The sequence below is a fragment of the Nyctereutes procyonoides genome, unplaced genomic scaffold (genome assembly GCF_905146905.1).
Source record: "Nyctereutes procyonoides isolate TBG_1078 unplaced genomic scaffold, NYPRO_anot_genome, whole genome shotgun sequence".
In the NCBI taxonomy this organism is placed as follows: domain Eukaryota; kingdom Metazoa; phylum Chordata; class Mammalia; order Carnivora; family Canidae; genus Nyctereutes; species Nyctereutes procyonoides.
The window spans coordinates 587506-608626 of record NW_026575041.1 but is presented as its reverse complement, the minus strand read 5'-3'; the positions used below and the strand labels follow the sequence as shown (position 1 = coordinate 608626).

Here is a 21121-nt window from a genome sequence, read left to right as displayed (position 1 = left end):
CTGGGTCTCCAGGATCACGCCCCGGGCTGGAGGCGGCGCTAAACCGCTGAGCCACCTGGGCTGCCCTCAGTTGGTTATTTGAAGTCTCTTATGGGTTCTTCCCTTTGTAGGACTGGTCTTTGATGTGTCCAAATGAATGTCCTGGATTGGATGAGGTTTGGGGAGAGGAATTTGAAAAGCTATATGAAAGGTATGGTAAAAATATGAAAGTAATAATTTTTAACCATGTGTTTCTTTTATTTGGGGGATCCAAATTTCAAAACATCAGTCATTAGGCAGTTTCTAGGAATCTTCAGAAATATGCAGGAGAGAATGTAATTAATAATTTTATTTTGGTCAGATTTGCTACCTGAATCTTCACCAAAATTTGGTTTGTACCTTCCTTCTTAAAACTTTGGGACTTACTTTGGTGCTTTAGTTTTTAATCGATACTTATAAAAATGAAAGTAAAGGGTTATTTTGTTTTGTTATACAGTACATTTGATTGAATTAGTTATGCTTTATATTGCCCACAGAAACCAAGAACAGCTAGGACACATGTCAGTAGTTCATTAAATAATAGCACAGTAGTAGATTTAACTACTTTAGATGTTATTCCTTCCTTAAGAAGGGTATTGTTGATTTAGTGGGATTTGAGTATATTCTAAATGGGTCCAAAGCTGCCTGATTTTCCTCTGTAGCTTTAGCCACAGTAAAATGAATATCCTATTCCTTTTCTTTCCTTCTCTCTTAGCAAAACATAGTAAATAAACATTTAAGAGTTTTCATAATTTTATATCTTAGTGTCTTCAAGTTGTCTACAACTTTTTTCTTAGGGAATATTTAAAGTAATATTAGCTTTGCCTTTCAGTTATGAGAAACAGGGTCGTGTCCGCAAAGTTGTAAAAGCTCAACAGCTTTGGTATGCCATCATTGAGTCTCAGACAGAGACAGGTACCCCGTACATGCTCTACAAAGATTCCTGTAATCGGAAAAGCAACCAGCAGAACTTGGGAACGATCAAATGCAGCAACCTGTGCACAGAAATAGTAGAGTATACCAGCAAAGATGAGGTAGGTAGACAAACTTCTGCCCAAGTCCTGAGAGAATAATCTTAGGCAGTTATTATTTGTGAATCCCTCACTTGATTTCACTTGAGATGGGGGAATGGAGTTTTCATAGTTTGCTGTAAGTAGAAGGCACTAAAATAAAGATGACAAAGGAAAGAACACGTGTGATCTGTGCCCTTAAATATCTTACAGTCTAAACCATGTGGAAAAGATTATTACATTTTTCTTACACACACATTGTTGTAATAATCTTTTCTTAGTGTTCAGTTATGGTGGATTAAGACAAACACAAGAGAATGTATCAGGATGTTCATTCAAATTAAAGTATGTAAATAGGTAGAGAGTCCATTCAGTAAATGGTGAAGTAAAATTCTAATCTCAAATCTTTAAAGCAATTCACAGAAGAGGCAAGGCTAGAAATAGGACGTAGATTTGTTTTCTTTGTTTGCTTTTTAAAAAATATTGTATTAATTTATTTGAGATTGAGCATGAGCCAAGGAGCAGAGGGAAGGGGAGAAGCAGACTCCCCACTGAGCAGAGAGCCCAACACAAGGCTCGATCCCAGGACCTTGGGATCATGACCTGAGCCAAAGGCATATGCTTAACCAACTGAGCCACCCAGGCACACCAGTTGTTTTTTGTTGTTGTTGTTTAATCTTATGAAAAAACTTTCCATTTGGGAAGAACAGCCTGTCCGATCTGAGACAGGAATAGGTTTTATGCAGAGAATGTCAAGTAAGTTTGTTTTGATGGAGCAAATACATTATGGTTTGGTATATGGAGAGATAGGCTGTGGCTGGGGGAGGGGAGATAGTAGGTGAAATGTCACAGAGTAGAAAGCCCTCATAAGTTCCAAAAAGGAAAATAGCTTCAAAAGGCTGGGATGTGAAGGATAGTTCTTGTTTCTGGTAATAATTGAGTGTCTTGCTGTGAAAGGAAGTTGGAGGTTAGCTTATGGAGATTATTATAGTTTTTGGATGACAGGCTGCTTGGATGTTGGATGTAAATTATGGAGATGAGGAAGAAAGAGCAGATACCATCTGCTAGGACCTAAAAAACATGACAAATGAAAAGTGGGGAAGAAAATGATTAAGTGAATTAAACATACTGCAGTTTAATTTAGTCAGAGGTAGTGAGCACTAGCTATAGGTAAGGCACTGTACCAAGTGCTCTGGGATGAAAATGATTATAGCTCAGGCCCTGCCCTTTAGAAACTTATAATTCATTATTGGAGAAAATATTCCATACTCAAGTAACTATTGTACAGGATAGATTATGCTATAGAGACCCTCTTAAAACACAAATCAGACCATATCATTCTTCCACACAGCACTCCTCTTTGACTTTCCGTCCCATGCAGAGTTTGTTCATTCTTTTTTAAAATTGAAATATAATTCTCATACCATAAAATTCATCCTTCTAAGTGCACATATCAATGTTTTTTGGTATATCCACAAGGTTGTGTAACCATCATTAATATCTAATTCTAGAACACTTTCCATCAACACAGAAAGAAACCTTGTATCCATTAGCAGTCGCTTGCCAGTTGCCTTCCTTCCCCATCTCTGGCAACTCTTAATCTGTTTTCTGCCTCTGGATTTGCTTCTTGTGGACATTCTGTATAAACAGAATCATATAATATGATATGGTGGTCTGTTGTATCAGGCTTATTTCACTTAGCATGTTTTCAAGGCTTATCTTTGTTGTAATATGTATCGGTATTTTATTCATTTCCATCCAGAATTCCTACAGTGCTCTTGAGTTCATGCACAACTGGGTATGCCCATCTCATCTACTGTTAGTTTCCTCCTTGCTCACTGTGCTCCCGCCCTATAATTTCCAGATATATAAAGTACACTCTGTCCTCAGGATTTATGCTTTTACTTTGTTAAAATGCTCTCCCCCGCCAAATAGTCACATGGCTTGCTGTCTAACCTTTTCTTTTTTCTTTTCAAAGATTTTATTTATTTATTCATGAGACACACACACACACACACACACACACACACACAGAGGCAGAGACACAGGCAGAGGGAGAAGCAGGCTCCATGCCGGAAGCCCGACATGGGATTTGATCTTCGGTCTCCAGGATCAGGCCCTGGGCCGAAGGTGGCACTAAACCGCTGAGCCACCCCGGCTGCCCCTACCTTTTCATTTCATTGTTCGTATGTCTCATTCTCAGTGTGGTCTTTCTTGACAACTCTGTTTAAAAATGGCACTCCTTCTGTCCTTATTCCTAGAACCCTTTTGTCTTTTCCTGTCTTATTTTTCTCCCTTGCATTCATTAGACTTGTGTAGTCTGAGCTGTGCTTTAAACATGCATAACATGCAGAATTGAGTAGATATGATGAGCATGAGAGAGTCTAGTTGAGAGGAGTTGAGATTTTGGGTTAGGATAATCATAATCAAAGTGGAAAAGAAAGTGTATTCATTTAACATTATTAAGCATTTGTTATATACCAGATGTGATACTAGTACTAAAAAATATAAGGGTAAATAAAATATAATTCTTTCCTGAAAAAGTTTACTACCTAGTGTAGTGTAGTGGAAAATCACCTGAAGAGCTTTTTTAAAATTCACAAACTTGGATCCCCTGTTGTTAGGGGCTTAGCAGAATCTCAATGAGAGTAAGGGAGGATTGTATAATTTGGAAGACCTTTTTACAGTGATGGAAATGTATCTGGTGGTTACTGAGCACATGAAATACGACTAGTGCAACTGAGAAACTGAATTTTTAATTTTATTTAAATAACTATATGACTAGTGGCTACTGTATTGGACAGCACACATCTACTGACTGAGACAGATACACGTAAGAAATTATAGCATGATGGGAGGTATGTCTGGACTATGGAACACAGACTCTCTGTCTTATCTATTTCACTGGTCCATGTTACAACTCACATGTGAATAGGTACTGGGATTTAGAAATGAATTATGAAGAGGGAGAAGATAAAGATTTTATAGTGTTAGAGGCTTACATGATGTCATTGACACAGGGGGAAGAAATAAAAATTGTGTGATTCTTGACCCATTTTCATTGCATTCCAGGTTGCAGTCTGTAACTTGGCTTCCCTGGCCCTGAATATGTACGTTACATCAGAACACACATATGATTTTAAGAAGCTGGCTGAAGTCACCAAAGTCATTGTCCGAAACTTGAATAAAATTATTGATATTAACTATTACCCTGTCCCAGAGGTATGAATAGAGGTCTTTGCTTCTTGGTAATTCTTGAAATTAAGTTGGAGGGAGTTTATAATGGTCTGCCAGTCATCATTTAAATGGCTATCATTGGAATGATGTGAGAAAACAGATAAAAAGAGAGCATGTTATTATTTGGTACAGATTGTTGCCTTTCCTGTTCAGTAATGTCTCCTTCTTTAAATCTCCTGGCACAAAGGCATGCTTATCAAATAAACGCCATCGCCCCATTGGAATTGGGGTACAAGGTCTGGCAGATGCTTTTATTCTGATGAGGTATCCTTTTGAGAGTCCAGAAGCCCAGCTACTGAATAAGCAAATCTTTGAAACCATTTATTATGGAGCCTTGGAGGCCAGCTGTGACCTGGCCAAGGAGCATGGGCCATATGAAACCTATGAAGGTTCTCCAGTCAGCAGAGGAGTAAGTATATGGATGAAATTTCTTTTTGCCTGTGAGTTCCTATAGTTGGCTGAATGGTAGGCTTCAAAAATATATATTCACATCCTAATCTCTGGAACCTATGAATGTTACTTTTTTGGATTTAAAAAGGGTCTTTGCAGATGTAATTAAGGATTTTGAAATGAGATTATCCTGGATTACCCCGGTGGGCCATAAATCCAGTGACAGTAGTCCTTGTAAGAGACAGAAGAGGAGGAGGCAACATGACCATGGAGGCAGAGGTGGGAGTGATGCATCTAGAATCCAAGAATGCCAGTAGCTACTAGAACTGAAAGAGCCAAAGAACAGAATCTCCCCTAGAGCCTGTGGAGGGAGTGTGGCCCTGCCAACATGTTCATTTTGGGCTTCTGGCTTCCAGAACTATGAGAGAATAAATTTTAATTATTTTAAGCCGCTGAATTTATGGTGATTTGTTATACCAGCCATAAGAAACTAATATGGTACTTTTGCTCTCCAGAGTAAAAAGGATATTCTATTTTAATGTTTTTTTTTAAGATTTTATTTTATTGTATTATTTATTTTTGGATTTATTTATTTATTTGAGAGAGAAAAGAGAGAACAAGCTGAGGGAAGAGCCAGAGAGAGGGAGAAGCAAACTCCCTTCTGAGCAGAGAGCCCCTCGATTCCAGGACCCCAGGATCATGACCTGAGCCAAAGGCAGATGCATAACTGACTGAGCCACCCAGTTGCCCCAAGATTATATTTTTAAGTAATCTCTACACCTAAACATGGAGCTTGAACTTAAAACTCTGAGATCAAGAGTTGCATGCTCCACCCACTGAGCCAGCCAGACACTCCTTTATTTTAATGTTTTATTTAGAACTAGTCATTGGTAAAAGTGACTTAAGAAGAATACTAACTATATTAGTTTTCTTTTGCTAAATTTAGTTAGATTAAAACAACATACATTATCTCTATTCCCTTGAGTCAAGGATGCAAGCTTGCCTTAGTTGGGTTGTTTTCTTAGGGTCTCACAAGGTTATACTAAAGCTGTTGATAGGACTATGGTCTCCTCTTGAGATCAGAGTCCTTTTTGAAGCTCTTCTGGTTGTTGACAGAATTCATTTGTACTTGTAGAACCCATGACATTGTGCTTCTTCAAAGCTAGTAGGAGGGAGAATCTCTCATTTCAGAGAGGCCCCAGCCCAATTGCTCTTCTGAGGGTTTTCATCTGATTATGTCAGGTCTACCCAGGATAATCTTTTCTTTAATCAAAATTAATTGATAAGTAACATTAATTACACTTGCATAAACTTTTCACCTTTGCCATAATTATGTGAGTGACATCCACCACATTCCTAGTTCTTGTCCACACTCAGGAGGACATTGTACATGTCCTGGCACTAGGGAGTCAAAAGTTGGAAACTGTCTTAGAATCTGCTTCCCACCCTGCCTTCATTATTGGTAGTATGAGTCTCTTCAGTGTAAAATAAAATATTATTTTTAGTCCTGGTGTTCCTGCTGATATTTAGGAAATCTGATAACTAGTAGTTTGAAAACAGGTATTTAATAACTAAATAAATCAATCAAGGCAACTAAGAAAGATGGAATTTTTACTGTACAAAAAGAGAATGCATCTCAACAACATACTTACATGAATGTTAGGATTTCCTGATTTGTAGATCAGATTTATGGATCTTCTGAGGGCTTACAGCAGGGATTTGGGGAAAAGCTAAGCCTTTACCAGTTTTCTTAGCCTGCTTTTGATCAGTATGACTGCATGAAAGTTTGTCCAGGGAAATCTTTGGACCTTATATTCCTCACACAGTTCTGCTAGAAGACATTTGTTGGGTTGTGGGGCATGGCAGTTAGTCATTTGGTTTTTGTCATGGTTTCAAATTGTTTAGAGTGATTTATCATAAATTTGCATTGTTTGTTCTCTAGATCCTTCAGTATGATATGTGGAATGTTACTCCCACAGAACTATGGGACTGGAAACTTCTCAAGGAAAAGATTGCAAAGTAAGCAAAGAGATGTAAGGTAGCTTTGAAGTAAGGAGGGTTGGTTCTCATTCTGGCTTTCAGAAATTAGGCATGTATTTAAACTTCTGAAACTCATTTTTTCTCTTTCAAATGGGGCTAAAATGATCTATCTACAGAACTATTTTTTTTATAAATTTATTTTTTATTGGTGTTCAATTTGCCAACATATAGAATAACACCCAGTGCTCATCCCGTCAAGTGCCCCCCTCAGTGCCCGTCACCCAGTCACCCCCACCCCCCACCCACCTCCCCTTCCACCACCCCTAGTTCGTTTCCCAGAGTTAGGAGTCTTTCATGTTTTGTGTCCCTTTCTGATATTTCCCACTCATTTTTTTCTCCTTTCCCCTTTATTCCTTTTCACTATTTTTTATATTCCCCAAATGAATGAGACCATATAATGTTTGTCCTTCTCTGATTGACTTATTTCACTCAGCATAATACCCTCCAATTCCATCCATGTCGAAGCAAATGGTGGGTATTTGTCGTTTCTAATGACTGAGTAATATTCCATTGTATACGTAGACCACATCTTACAGGACTATTTCTGTATAAATACTTTGTAAGATAAATGTATGAACAGTAACCTACAAATTGCTTGGTACAATGAAAACATTTTTTTAAAAAAAATTTTATTTAAATTCAGTTTGCCAACATACAGTGTAACACCCAGTGCTCATCATCAAGTGCCCTCCTAGTTACCTCATCCGCCCACCCTCATAAATGGTAGGTACTATTGTTAGCTGGTCATGTTTTAGGGGTTTAACTACCTGGATGAAGCAATTCTTTTTCTCATTAAACTTTCATATTTCCAAGTGTGCTTGCTTTTTATATGTTTTTCACTTTTATTTGTTGCTTAACTCTACTGGGCTCCTAAATGACTTTTGCTGAATTGATTGTCCTAGGAGTAAGTTAGGGATTTTGGAAGAGCTTTTGGAGGGTAATGTATTAAATTGTGTGGTAGAAAAATGTAAAGCTTGAGGTTTTTAAGGCTTTTCAAATTAATAAACATAAAAGATTTAAGGGTGGGAAAATGTTTTGCTTAGTGAATAATAAATTGTTTTTACTTTCTTCATGAGCCTATCCTCTCTGGGTTAATGCATATGCAAAGTGATGTGTACAGGAGAGAGCAGTTGCTTTTTGCCTTCAATTTGTTTATTTGCCTTAAAATTGTTTTATTACTAGGAAAAAAAATGTTTTAAACTAGGAAAATGTATGTGTGAAAGGGAGAAAAATGAAAATTATCCCAGTATGACCTCCTCCTAAAAACCTGTTTATATCTTTGTCTTTCATTTTTCAGAATTTCTTCTGAATGTTTGTATATTTACATACAAATTCAACTTTTACAAAAAGACCTGTATTTTATTTTTCTCCAAATACTGTATAGATATTTTTCTATACATAACTTTTTAGCATTTCACAATTAATACATGAATAACAAAGTTCAAATATGGAAATAAAACAGAAGGTGAAAGTTCTTTTTAATCCTCTTGTACCAACTACTTGTTCTACAAAACATAAGTCAACTTATTCCTTTTCCCAGAAATAAACATTATCTAGACCTTTTCAGTACATTTAGAGATGCACAGTTTTGTTTTAAAAATGTGATCAAACTTGACATATTCTAAGACTTTTAGTGATTTATTTTGGCCATCTTTTCTTCCTAGTACATGCAGATCTACCTAATGCTTTTAATGGTTACAGAGAATTCCATAGTTTGGTATGTCCTGTATAGATGACTTTTCAAAACGTTTTCCTTTCTTTGGACAGGAAATCACTGTCCATTTTACTGAGGAAGAAAGACATGAAGTTAGTTGATCGTTTGCTTGATGCCTCAAAACTAGAAAGTGAGAAAGTGAGATTAAGATCTCAGTTGTATAGATTCCATTAGGATATGAAGCTTTAAGCTAAGTACTGTATAAATCCAGAGGTATAGAATATAAGAAAGATAAACTCTATGTTTGAGAAACTTAAGACTAAGTAAGGTAAGACATGTAGTATAGGTAAAGTATATATATAAAGGTACAGGTCATAGAAAATGTTTGCAGGAGAAATATTTATAACTAGTACTTATTTTTAATATTGTCTACCTGGTCAGGAAGATGTTCCTAGAGTAGTCATCTCTTAGGCTGAGCTTTGAAGGATGAGCTAAGGGCAGTTTGAAGATTTCTCAGTGTTCAGATAGTATATTCTTCCCTAAGCACATTCTTTGTCAGTGAGTAGAGTCAAAAGATGTTAACCTTCCTCTCTAGGAATTTATGATTGAAGAAGTAATAGAAGTCAGGAATATACTTTGAGCATAATTTTTCCCTTTGGAGAATTTTGGTGACATGTCCGATTCTGACCACTTTCACATCATTATGTTTCCTGAAAGGGCTTAGCACAGTGATCAGATGAGCACTTAGAAAACAATGAGGATTGAATGAATGATTCAGGACCTGATTTAGGACTCTTCAACAGCCATTTGGTTATTTCCTTGGGGAAGCTAGTGTATCAAGTGTTAATAAGTCATAGTGTGATAAGAATCACCAGCAGTAAAATTGTGCTAATTTTGTTTAGGAGTTTAGGAGAGGGGTGAGCTATATCATTCATACTGTGAAGTTGCGTTCCTATAGCGGTTAAATTCAAGTCATTATGTGAGTCTAATGCACGTATTATGTCACTCACAGCATCTGCATTTACCACAGTGACTTAAGTAGCTACCTTCCTGGCAGATTATAGCTTTAGTACCAACACCTAATAATCTCCTTTTCTTTAGGTATGGTGTAAGAAACAGTTTACTTATTGCCCCAATGCCTACTGCTTCAACTGCTCAGATTCTGGGAAATAATGAGTCCATTGAACCTTATACCAGCAACATCTATACTCGAAGAGTCTTATCAGGAGAATTTCAGGTGAGAAGATTACGACTGGACCTACAGGAGATCTTGCAAAAGCGTGATGTTAGGAGTAAATGCCAACTCATGTTTGGTATGTCTCTTTTGCTTAGTATGGGTGCAAAGCTTTGATAAAGTGAGTCATCTTCATCTCCAATATTATTCTGTGTTATTTGATAATAGACATTCAATAAATATCTGTGAAAAGAATAAATGATTGAAGGTTGGGTAGAAAAGTAACTTCTTGATATTAGAGTTCACATGATATTTAACCATTATGTAATCATAATTATATGCACTGTAACTTCAGATGTTTAAGTTGATAATAACTCAAGATGTGTATAGAAGCAAAAAGTATATGGAACCATGACAATTGTTTTCAGCCTTGTTTACAAATTAGAATTTCTGGTGGACAGGACCAGTGTTTTTTAATGTTCCCAGATAATTCTAATGTGCAACTAGGGTTAAGAACTACTAATTTAAAAGATTTTTATTTGTGAATTTCCAGATCTGAAATAAATTTCTTTAAGTTTGGAGTGGATACATTACTAATTTTTCTTAAGTATTTATTGTATCCTTACCTGGCGGGGGGGAGGGAGGAATTAATCCCCATAGATTTACCTATTTTAGGCAATGCTAGTTCTTTTTACTTTTGCAAATATTATGTTTCTTGAATTACAGATCAAGATTTTATGTTTTTTTTTTTTTAATTTTTATTTATTTTATGATAGTCACACAGAGAGAGAGAGAGAGAGAGAGAGAGAGGAAGAGACATAGGCAGAGGGAGAAGCAGGCTCCATGCACCGGGAGCCCGACGTGGGATTCGATTCCGGGTCTCCAGGATCGTGCCCTGGGCCAAAGGCAGGCGCCAAACCGCTGCGCCACCCAGGGATCCCCCAGATCAAGATTTTAAAGGAATATAACTTTTGATTTGTAGGATGGGCCTCTCAGTCTTACAAGAATAGAGAATTTACCGACTAATCTAATGTTAAATACTTCTTCAGTGATCTTATTTACTTTAAGCTCCAAGCCTGTGATCCTATTTAGGCCCTGTCATTCTTATTTATTTCTTGACATCTTGCTTTTTTATTCAGATTGTGAATCCTCACTTACTAAAGGATCTTACTGAGCGGGGCTTGTGGAATGAAGAGATGAAAAATCAGATTATCGCATGCAATGGTTCTATCCAGGTACAGAATGAAAATCATGTGTGTTCTCTAGAAGCTACATTGGTACCTTCTCACTTATCCCATGCGGTAGAGAGAAAGCTTATTCACTGTGGTCATTTAGGCTATGTTCACCTTTGCATTGTTGTGCTAGGACTATATACATCTTCACATAGCTAGGCTTTTACTGTCTTGTTTGTGCAATAATATAAAGCGTAGTTTCCAACTTCTCTGTACTTTAGAATCAGTGGGAGCTTTAAAAATTTTGAAGCTTAGGTTGTACTCCCAAACAATTAAATTAGAATGTCTAGAAATGGGAGCCAGGCATTACTATTTTTTAAAGATGCCCTAGGTCATTCCAAAATGCATCAAAGTTTGGGGGACCACTGATATAAAGTGTGAAATTAGAAAGTTAAACTTAATTAAAAAGTAAAAGTGGAGACTGAAGACTCAAAGTCTGAAAAACAGAGCCACAGATATTGTTTAACAATAGAATATTTGCAGCAGAGAATCAAGAAGTATTTATTTGTAGATGGAGCCCTCTGTCTAAACATTTGTTTCCTTGGCAAAACAGAGAAGGATTTCTCTAACATTTCTATATTTGCTGACAGAAATTGTAGCATTAGCTAGTTTGTATGTTTTGATGGCATATTAACCCTAGACCTAAGAAAACATTATTTCTATTGACTACAAAACAGGTTCGTTTCATTGCTTCCATTGATTTTCTACTTGTGAGTTACAGCCCTGATTACTTGTGTTTTCTGTAAAACTCAAGGAACATTTGTTGCTGCTTAGCTCCATCTTTTATTAAGTACCTCTAAAACAATGAATGTTTTGACTATAATCCAGATAGAAATGGATCTTAAATCATTACCACCAGCCAGATATTTTGTTGGTTAAATGAGGTTTTGTTGGTTATTCCAAGGCAGAGGTGAGCAGTCTTGGGAAACTTGATAAAGATCATATTATATGATACTGAATGGTATGGTCAGATCTGGCAGGAAGAACTAAGGCCAGACCCTTGTGTCATTAATTATGTTAATTATACTGATTTCTTCAGCCAGACTGCGATAAACATTTGGTTTTCCTTCTTCAGAGCATTCCAGAAATCCCTGATGACCTGAAGCAACTTTATAAGACTGTGTGGGAAATTTCCCAGAAAATCGTTCTTAAGATGGCAGCTGAAAGAGGCGCTTTCATTGATCAAAGCCAGTCTTTGAACATCCACATTGCTGAGCCTAACTATGGCAAACTCACCAGTATGCACTTCTATGGCTGGAAGCAGGTTGGTAGAGGAAATCAAGGGGGACTTGTTGCCTGCTTGGGATATTTTGGAATTGGAGCAGTTTTATATTCTAGCTACTTAATATTGCCACCTAGCAGTTCTTCCACTTCAAATCCAATGTGTTAAAACCAAATCATGGTTTTTGTACCAGATCAGGGGCTCACTTTGGATTTCCTTGTTTCTTTGGGGATTATTTCATTCTTAGGTTTGAAACCTCGGAGTTACCTACACTTCTCCCCTTATTCTCCATAAAATTACTCACCAAGTTGTGGTGGTTGTTCCTTTCTTCTATTTCTTGAATATCTTTCTTCCTATTCCATTGCCATTATTCTTAATTTCTTAACTGATCTCCCTGTTTCTGGTATCTGTTCCAGGCTGTCTTGTGCACTGCTATCATTTCTAAAGTAAAACTTTATGCCTATCAACCCACTATTCAAAAACATCCATTGTTTCCCCACTTTAACTATCTACAGTATAAATGCCAGTTACTTACCTTGGCATTGCCAGCTGTAAAGTCCTATAATCCTGGATTCTATCCTTTTTACCTGGCAATCTGCTGGGTATTTATATAGATGTATATATATTTTTTTAATTTAAGAGACATTTATTGAATACATACTGTGTACTAAGACTGAGGATACCAAATAGAAGATATGATGATCTTTATACTTGAAATAGTCATCATCTGTTCTTTACAGAGACGCAGTCTAGCTCCCTAAATAGTTAAAAAGCAGACATGTTGTCGTAGGCAAACTTGGAAGTCATACACATAAAACAAAAACAAAACCTAGAGAACAAAAATATTTGACATTTCCAAAGAGGTAAGCTTTTTTAGGGATAAAAGGAATGTAATATACTGTCTCTTTTTTTTCTTTTTTAAGGAAGAGTGGACTTTTAAGAAAGTTTAAATTCAATTAATTAACATATAGTATACTGTTGATTTCAGAGATAAAGATCAGTGATTCATCACTCTTATATAATACCCAGCACTCATTACATCATATGCTCTCCATCATCTAGTAACCCTATCCTCTCACGCACCTCCTCTCTGACAAACCTGTTTGTTTCCTGTGATGAAGAGTCTCTTACGGTTTGTTTCCCTTTCTGATTTCATCTTGTTATATTTTTCCCTCCTTTCTTCTGTGATCCTCTGTGCTGTTTCTTAATTCCACATATATGAGTCAGATCATATGATAATTGTCTTTCTCTGATTAATTTATTTCACTTAGCATAATGCACTCTAGTTCCATCCATGTTGTTACAAATGGCAGGATTTCATATTTTTTGATGGCTGAGTATTCCAGTGTGTGTGGAATGAGGATTAAACTCTAGATTCATTTACCTTCCTACTTTTCAAGCACTAGGTAAATGGTGTGTGTATCCATTCATCTGTTGATGGACATATGGGCTTTTCCCATAATTTGGCTATTGTGGACATTGCTACTATAAACATTGCCATGCAGGTGCCCCTTCAGATCACTCCATTTTTATCTTTAGGGTAAATACCTAGTAGTGCAATTGCTGGGTTGTAGGGTAGCTCTTTTCAACTTTTTGAGGAACTTCCATACTATTTCCAGAGTGACTGCACAAGCTGGCATTCCCACCAAAAGTATAAGAAGGCTCCTCTTTCTCCTCGTCCTTGCTAAAATCTGTTGTTTCCTGATTTGTTAATTTTAGCCATTTTGACCAGTGTGAAGTGGTATATAATATAGCCTTTGATCTGAGAAGACATTTACAAATATCTTCTTTCATTCTATTAGTTGTCTTTTGGTTTTGTTGACTGTTTTCTTTGCTGTGCAAAAGCTTTTTATCTTGATGAAGTCTCAATAGTTCATTTTTGCCTTTGTTTTCCTTGCCTTTGGAATACTGTTTGACTCTTTAAGCATTTTTGAGAAGGCTTCCTAGAGGAGTTGGAATTTCAAGATTAGAAAACATTCTGACGTGGTTTATGGAAATGTATTTTAAACGTTGGTCTTGAATGTCTAGTGTTCTTACAATTTCTTTTTTTTTCCTTTTTCTTTTTTGTTCTTACAATTTCTGATAGTTGTATTTGCTTTCTTTGTAGGGTTTGAAGACTGGGATGTATTATTTAAGGACACGACCAGCAGCAAATCCAATCCAGTTCACTCTAAATAAGGAGAAGCTGAAAGATAAGGAGAAGGCAACAAAAGAAGAAGAAGAGAAGGAAAGGAACACAGCAGCCATGGTGTGCTCTTTGGAGAATAGAGAGGAGTGTCTGATGTGTGGGTCCTGAGGAAAGGCTTAGAAGAGACCAGCACTTCTTCACAGACAAACTACTTCTTGAGCATAGATAGGCATTGTAGGTTTGTTTGAAGTGCTAAGGCTTTGCTGGATCTCATTGCAGCAAAAGGATCAGTCAATTTAAAGTACTGTTTCTATATAGTATGAAAGTATTGATTTAAAAAATTGGTATTTTGGGAATCAAAGTAGAAGTCTTAGGAGTGCAAAACAAGTCACCTTGCAAATAAGGAATGATTGAGTAGGGTTTCATTGCCCACCTGGCACCCTTTTTCTGGTGACCTCAGTTTTCATAAGGAGACATGGTTTTGCTGCTTTGACTGGTGAGTCCATAGACGCAAAACAGTCCTAACCTGTGAGAAGTGCTGATAGGACCTTTCTCTGGATAAAGTCCTATATAGGTCATTCTGAAATAAACATTTCTAAGTGATTGTGTGAGACCAAATTTGTCATTTATTTTCATACAAAGGTCAAATTTGTAAAAAAAAAATTTCTGTTCTTTGAGAGTTCAGGGAAGAAATTAAAAAAAAATTACTTAGATTCTGTGTTGAATTCTGATCTTAACATATGCCTATTTCCTCTTTTTATTGTGGTAAAATATACTTAACATAAATGTTACTGTTTTACCCACTTTAAAAAGCATACAATTTAGTGCCACCAAGTACATATATAATATACAACTATACCACTACTACCTATTTCCAGAAATTTTTTATCATCCCAAACAGAAACTAAAGCAGTAATTCCTCATCTCCTCTTAATCCCTGGTAACCTCTGTTTTACTTTCTGTCTTTGAAGTTACTTATTCTAGGTATCTCATATAAATGGGATACTATAATATGTGACCTTTCGTGTCTGGCTTTCTTCACATAGCATGCTTTCATGGTTCATGTAGCATATAGCAGAATTTAATTCCTCTTAAAGGCTGAGTAATATTCCACTGTATGTATGTATCACATTTGTACCCATTCATTTGTTAATGGACATTGGGGTTATTCCCACCTTTTGGCGATTGTGAATAATGCTGCTATGAACATTGATGCATAAGTACCTATTTGGATTACTGTTTTCAATTTTGAGGGGTTTGTACCTAGAAGTGGAATTGTGGGACTATATAATTCTATGTTTAACTTTTTGAGGAACTGCCAGACTTTTCTATTGGAGCTGCACCATTTTGCATTCCTACCAGTTGTGCATGGGAGTTCCAGTTACTCCACATCTTTGCCAACACTTGCTAGTTTTTTATATTTTTTTATAATAGCCAACTAATGGCTTTTGACAGTTTGATTTTTATGTCTTGGTGTGCATCCCCCTGAATTTATCCACCTTGATCTTTGGACTACTTGGATCAGTAGCTTCACACCTTTCATTAAATTTGGGACGTTTTTAGCCATTATTTCTTCATTATTTCTTTTTACCCCTTTCTCTTTCTTTTCGTTCTGGGACTTCCATAATGTACCTTTTGTTCCACTGCTTGTTTCCCACAGTCTCTTAGAGTTCATTCACTTTTCTTTTCTTTTTTTTAATTTTTAAAATTTATTTATTTATGATAGTCACACACACAGAGAGAGAGAGAGGCAGAGACACAGGCAGAGGGAGAAGCAGACTCCATGCACCGGGAGCCCGACGTGGGATTCGATCCCGGGTCTCCAGGATTGCGCACTAGGCCAAAGGCAGGCGCCAAACCGCTGCACCACCCAGGGATCCCTTCATTCACTTTTTTTGATTCTTTTTCTGTTCCTTAGACTCAGTAGTTCCAACTGTCCTATAATCATGGTCATTGATTCTTCTTCATGCTCACATCTTTTGAGCCCCTTTAGTGAATTTTTTATCTCGTCATTTTCAGCTCTAAAATTCCTGTTTGTTTCCCTTGAACAATTCCTATCAGAATATCTATAGATATTCTGATTTTAATACATTGTTTTTCTGATTCCCTTTACTTGTTGTCCATGTTTTCCTTTGGCTCTTTTTTTTTTTTTTTTGGAAGTTTATTCTTTTATTTTTTTTATTATTTTTTTTTATTGGAGTTCAATTTGCCAACATATAGCATAACACCCAGTGTTCATCCCATCAAGTGCCCCCCTCAGTGCCCGTCACCCAGCCCCCACCCCCCGTCCACCTCCCCTTCCACCACCCCTTGTTCGTTTCCCAGAGTTAAGAGTCTCTCATGTTCTGTCTCCCTCTCTGATATTTCCCACTCATTTTCTCTCCTTTCCCCTTTATTCCCTTTCACTATTTTTTATATTCCCCAAATGAATGAGACCATATAATGTTTGTCCTTCTCTGATTGAGTTATTTCACTCAGCATAATACCCTCCAGTTCTATCCACTTGATCACCTTTTCCACAGTATATCACATCGCTCCAGTACATTGATGACATGTTGATTGGGCCTACTGCTGATTGGACCTAAGAAGTAACAATTACTCTAGACTTACTGGTAAAATAATTGTGTGTCAGAAGGTGGACAATAAATCTGACAAAAATTCAGGGGCCTTCTATCTCAGTGAAATTTCTAGGAGTCCAATGGTATAAGACATGTTGAGGTATTCCTTCTCTGGTGGAAGATAAATTGTTGCATCTGGCTCCTCTTAAAACCAAAAGATAGGCACAATGCCTACTGGGCCTCTTTGGATTTTGGAGGCAGCATGGCAACATGTTCCTCATTTGGGTGTGCTACTCTGGCCTAACCAAATGACCCGAAAAGCTATTAGTTTTGAGTGGGACCAGAAACGGAGAAGACTGGAACAGGCCTAGGCTGCCATGCAAGCTGCTCTGCCACTTGGGCTATACGATCTAGCATGTCTAGGGGGCTGAAGTGGCAGTTGCAATGGGGGATGCTATTTGGAGCCTCTGCAGCCTCTTAGGATTTTTTTTTTTTAAGATTTTATTTCTTGATTCATGAGAGACACAGAGACAGGCAGAGACACAGGCAGAGGGAGAAGCAGGCTCCCTGTGGTGAGCGTGATGTGCGACTCTATCCCAGGACTCCGGGATCATGGCTTGAGCAAAAGGCAGATGCTCAACCATGGAGCCACCTAGGTGCCCCGGGCTCTTAGGATTTTGAGCAAAGCCCTGCCATCCTCTGTTGATAACTACACACTTTTTGAGAAATATCTTTTGGCTTGCTGCTCAGCCTTCATAGAGACTGAATGCTTAACCATGGGCCACTAAGCAACCTGAGCTGCCCATCATGAACTGGGTGCTGTTTGACTCACCAAGCCATAAAATTAGGCATGCACAGTAGTATTCCATCATCAAATGATACACACACTGAAGTGGTATATACAAGAAGCCCTGGAAGTACAAGTAAGTTATTGAAGTGGCCCCAAATGCCCATGGTCCTCACTCCCACTAAACCTTTCCCAGCCTGCACCTGTGGCTTCATGGGGAGCTTCCTATGATCAGTAAACCAAAGAAGAGAAAACTAGGGCTGCTGGTTTACACATGGTTCTGCTTAGTATGCAGGCATCATAGCCCTCCTTGGGGAAGTTCCAGAAGGATATTCTATTCTATTGACAGAGTTGTGGAAGTCTTTTAAATAGGAAGTAACTTTTAGATAGCTCACACTGGCTACCATAAGAAGAGTGGCCTACCCTAGGGGTTTGGTACCATATTGATCTAGTTTGATCTTTGGATCAGACTGGGTCCCAGAAGACCTGGTCTGAGTGTCAGACTGGTCCTAGCCAGGACCTGACCTGTTTCTGTAGGCTAGTTGGATGCTTAGGGTTGGCCTGACCTGTATGCCTGTGTCAGATTGGGGATATCAGGGCTGGGGCCTCACCCGTGTTTGGGACTAATATGGTTCTGGAAGCCAACCCATGTGCTTGGGTTAGACTATAAACTGCAAGGCTGACCTGTATATTTGGTTAGACTGGGCTTGGGCTATATTTGGGAGAGACTGGGCCCCAGGGAAGGGCCTGGCTTGTTTGTTCCAGACTGGATATTCAGAGTGGTTCATGGTCTGTATGATTTGCTTTGACTTCCAGTGGCGTTCTATACATCCAGATATTAATGGGGCTTTCTTACGGGGAAGGGGACGAAGAAACTAAGCAGAAAGATAAATAGGTAACGAGGCGCCTGGGTGGCTCGGTTAAGCTTCTGACTCTTGATTTCAGCTCAGGTCATGATCTCAGGGTCATATAATTGAGCCCCACATTGGGCTCAGTGTATAATCTGCTTGCGATTCTCTCCCTCTCCCTCTACCCATCCCCCTGTGCTTTCTCTTCCCCCACTTCTTTAAAATAAAAATGTAAAAAAATCTTTCAAAAGTTAAGAAAGATAAGGGCACCTGGGTTGCTCAGTTGGTTAAGCATCTGCCTTCAGCTCCGGTCATGATTTCAGGGCCCTCAGATCGAGCCCCATGTTGGACTCCCTGCTCAGCTGGGAGATCTGCTTCTCTCTCTCCCCCTCTGCCCTTGCTTGTGCTCATGCTCTCTTTCTCTCTCTCTCTCAAATAAATAAAATCTTAAAAAAATAAATTTTATTATTGGAATGGAAATTAAACTAGCACTCTAAAAATTTAAAAAGCAATAATTGGCCAACAATGGACCTGCTGTTGAGCCCATAATCTCATCATTTCAGCCTGTCCCTCAGTAATGCCTGCTTCTTATTCTCAGAGGTCATAGCCCCAACTTCTCAAGTTGATAAAGTCCTCTCACCCTGGCAATTTCCCCTCATATTTTGCATTCTCTCTGGCTTCTCCCCAACTTCCTGGGCTGATATCTTGCTAAAGAGCATCTTTTCCACATGTTGCCGGATCTCCCTGGTCCTCACCCCATAAATGACAGGATTCAAGGTGCCTGGGAGCAGCAAGTAGATGGCACTGAGCAGGTTCTGGACATCCTGAGACACAGTCTTGGCTACCCGGAAAACAATGGAAGTGGAGAGACCAGAGAAGTAGATAGTGAGGATGACTAGTAAGTGGGAGCCACATGTGTGCAAGGCCTTAGCTCGGGCTCCCCCAGAAGAGATCCGAAAGGCAGCATAAATGATGCGGGTGTAGGAGGTCCCTAGCAGGGCGAGATCAAAGGTCACAGTGACCAACCGCATGGCCAGTCCCAACCTATTGTTGAAAGTCAAATCTCCACAAGCTATGCTCAGCAGTGCAATGTACTCACAGGTGAAGTGTGGAATCACCATTGTCCGGCAGAATCGAGCTTGTGATGTTAGCACCACCAAAGGCACTGCCACTCCCAGGCTCCGTGTCAGGGCAAGAATGGCCAGCACACCAAGCAGATGAGAGGTCATTAGGTCAATATAGCGGAGTGGGTGACAGATGGCGACATAGCGGTCTAGGGCCATGGCCAGCAGGAGATTGTAGTCCAGAAGAAGAGTGAAGTAGATAAAGAACATCTGGGCTAGGCAGCTGTGCAGCGATATGGGGTTAGCATAATGCACAAAGCCCTCCAGCATTTTGGGCATCACGGCAGTGGCAGCACAAATGTTGACAGCCAGGAGCAGGGCGATGAGCATGTACATGGGTTGATGCAGGCTCCGCTGGGCCACCACTGTGTGGATGACCAGGGCATTGGCTGAGATGACGGTCACATATAGGAAGGTAAGGGGCAGGACCAGGAGAGGTCGCCACTCTCGGAGTCCAGGGAAGCCCACCAGGAAGAAGTTGGTGTAGGAGATGTTGAAGGTGCTGGTATTTCCATCTTCACCCATTAGCTTTGGCTCTGAGTTGGCCCCAGGAGTGGGAATCAGAGGCTGTTAGAACAAAATGTCAATGGAAGTAAGCCTATTTCTTTCTTTTCTTTTTTTTTTTTAAAAGAGAGAGTGCACGTGGTGGTGGGGAGGGGCAGATGGAGAGGGAGAGAGAATCTTAAGTAGGCTCCATGTTGGAGCTTGATCTCATGACCTTGAGATCATGACCTGATCTGAAATCAAGAGTCAGATGCTTAACCAACTGAGCCACCCAGGCACCTCTGCTGATGATCCTTTTAACTTGGACAGGGTCGGCCTGTCTCTGTCACGTGAACGGTAATTTGCTCTCCTGTTTCACATTTTAGGATTACTCAGGTAAGTTCCTCAAGGAGCTTCTTGACACTACAGCAGTCAAAAAAGGAAATGTAGAATAATAGCCTCCTCCAGGAGGGGCAGAAGGTATGAAAAGACTAAGACATGAGCAGATCAGTTAACTGCCTAATGAATTCTTGAGAGAGATTGAAGAGATGTTTTGAGAGTCATCTCAATCAGACTTAAGAACCAGTTTGAAGTGAGGAGAGACAGAGGAATCAACAGTAATTTCAAGTGTTTTTGTTGTTAGCTATGATGACTGCATTGGTGCTCCTAAAACCTGAGAAAGGAGGAGCAGGTTTGGGGTGCTAGGAGGTACAATTAATTAATTGCATTTGGATGTGGTGGGGACTCGTGGATGAAGAGATGCCCAGTCGATAACCAGAAATAAGATGGAGAGGTCAGATGAGGGATTAAGGCTGGAGATGAATCTGTGAGGATTAGAATTAGAGGGCATTAAACAGAATCCTAAGGAGGAGATGGCGGTGAAGCAGACTGAGAAAAAAAGGGGAGAGAAGTAGTGTGAGAGCCAGGAGCAAAAAGAGTTCTGGAAGCCAGAGAAGAGGCTTGGCTGCTCTTGGAGGCTTCAAGGTAAAGGATTTACAGGCTGAGTAGAGGCCAAAGACCAACCCAACCAAGTCCCCCTACAACACTTAATATTGTGAGTAGCAGAGGAGAGGGATGGGTAGGAGGCTTTGATGAAGATGCTGCAGCTGTGTGCTCTCTGCCAAAGAGGTGCACCTCCTCCACTGGAGAAGTCAAAATCATACACAGAGCACCGCCCTGTCCTCACAAACTGGCGATTGTGTTCCTCTGTCTTTCT

General features: G+C 39.0%; 2 protein-coding genes across 2 annotated transcripts in view; one reads left to right on the top strand and one right to left on the bottom strand.

Annotated features, from left to right (window-relative positions):
* RRM1 (ribonucleotide reductase catalytic subunit M1) overlaps positions 1-14709 on the top strand; it is a 35297-nt gene extending 20588 nt beyond the window's left edge. Inside the window, exons 11-19 of the mRNA XM_055320731.1 lie at positions 111-190; positions 851-1052; positions 4101-4250; positions 4453-4674; positions 6598-6674; positions 9451-9586; positions 10663-10758; positions 11831-12019; positions 14085-14709. Of these exons, the coding sequence (XP_055176706.1) occupies positions 111-190; positions 851-1052; positions 4101-4250; positions 4453-4674; positions 6598-6674; positions 9451-9586; positions 10663-10758; positions 11831-12019; positions 14085-14273 (1341 nt within the window). The 3' untranslated portion in view covers positions 14274-14709. The remainder of the gene's footprint in view (positions 1-110; positions 191-850; positions 1053-4100; positions 4251-4452; positions 4675-6597; positions 6675-9450; positions 9587-10662; positions 10759-11830; positions 12020-14084) is intronic.
* A 4206-nt stretch (positions 14710-18915) lies between these two features.
* LOC129506580 (olfactory receptor 52Z1P-like) lies at positions 18916-19947 on the bottom strand. The gene has a single exon (XM_055320355.1). It carries the CDS (start codon positions 19945-19947, stop codon positions 18916-18918), a length of 1032 nt encoding a protein of 343 aa, XP_055176330.1.
* Between the last annotated feature and the right edge of the window lie 1174 nt (positions 19948-21121).

What these genes read in the sequence shown, in the direction of transcription:
- LOC129506580 (XM_055320355.1), bottom strand. Translation starts at nt 19,947, where the DNA reads ATGGGTGAAGATGGAAATACCAGCACCTTCAACATCTCCTACACCAAC.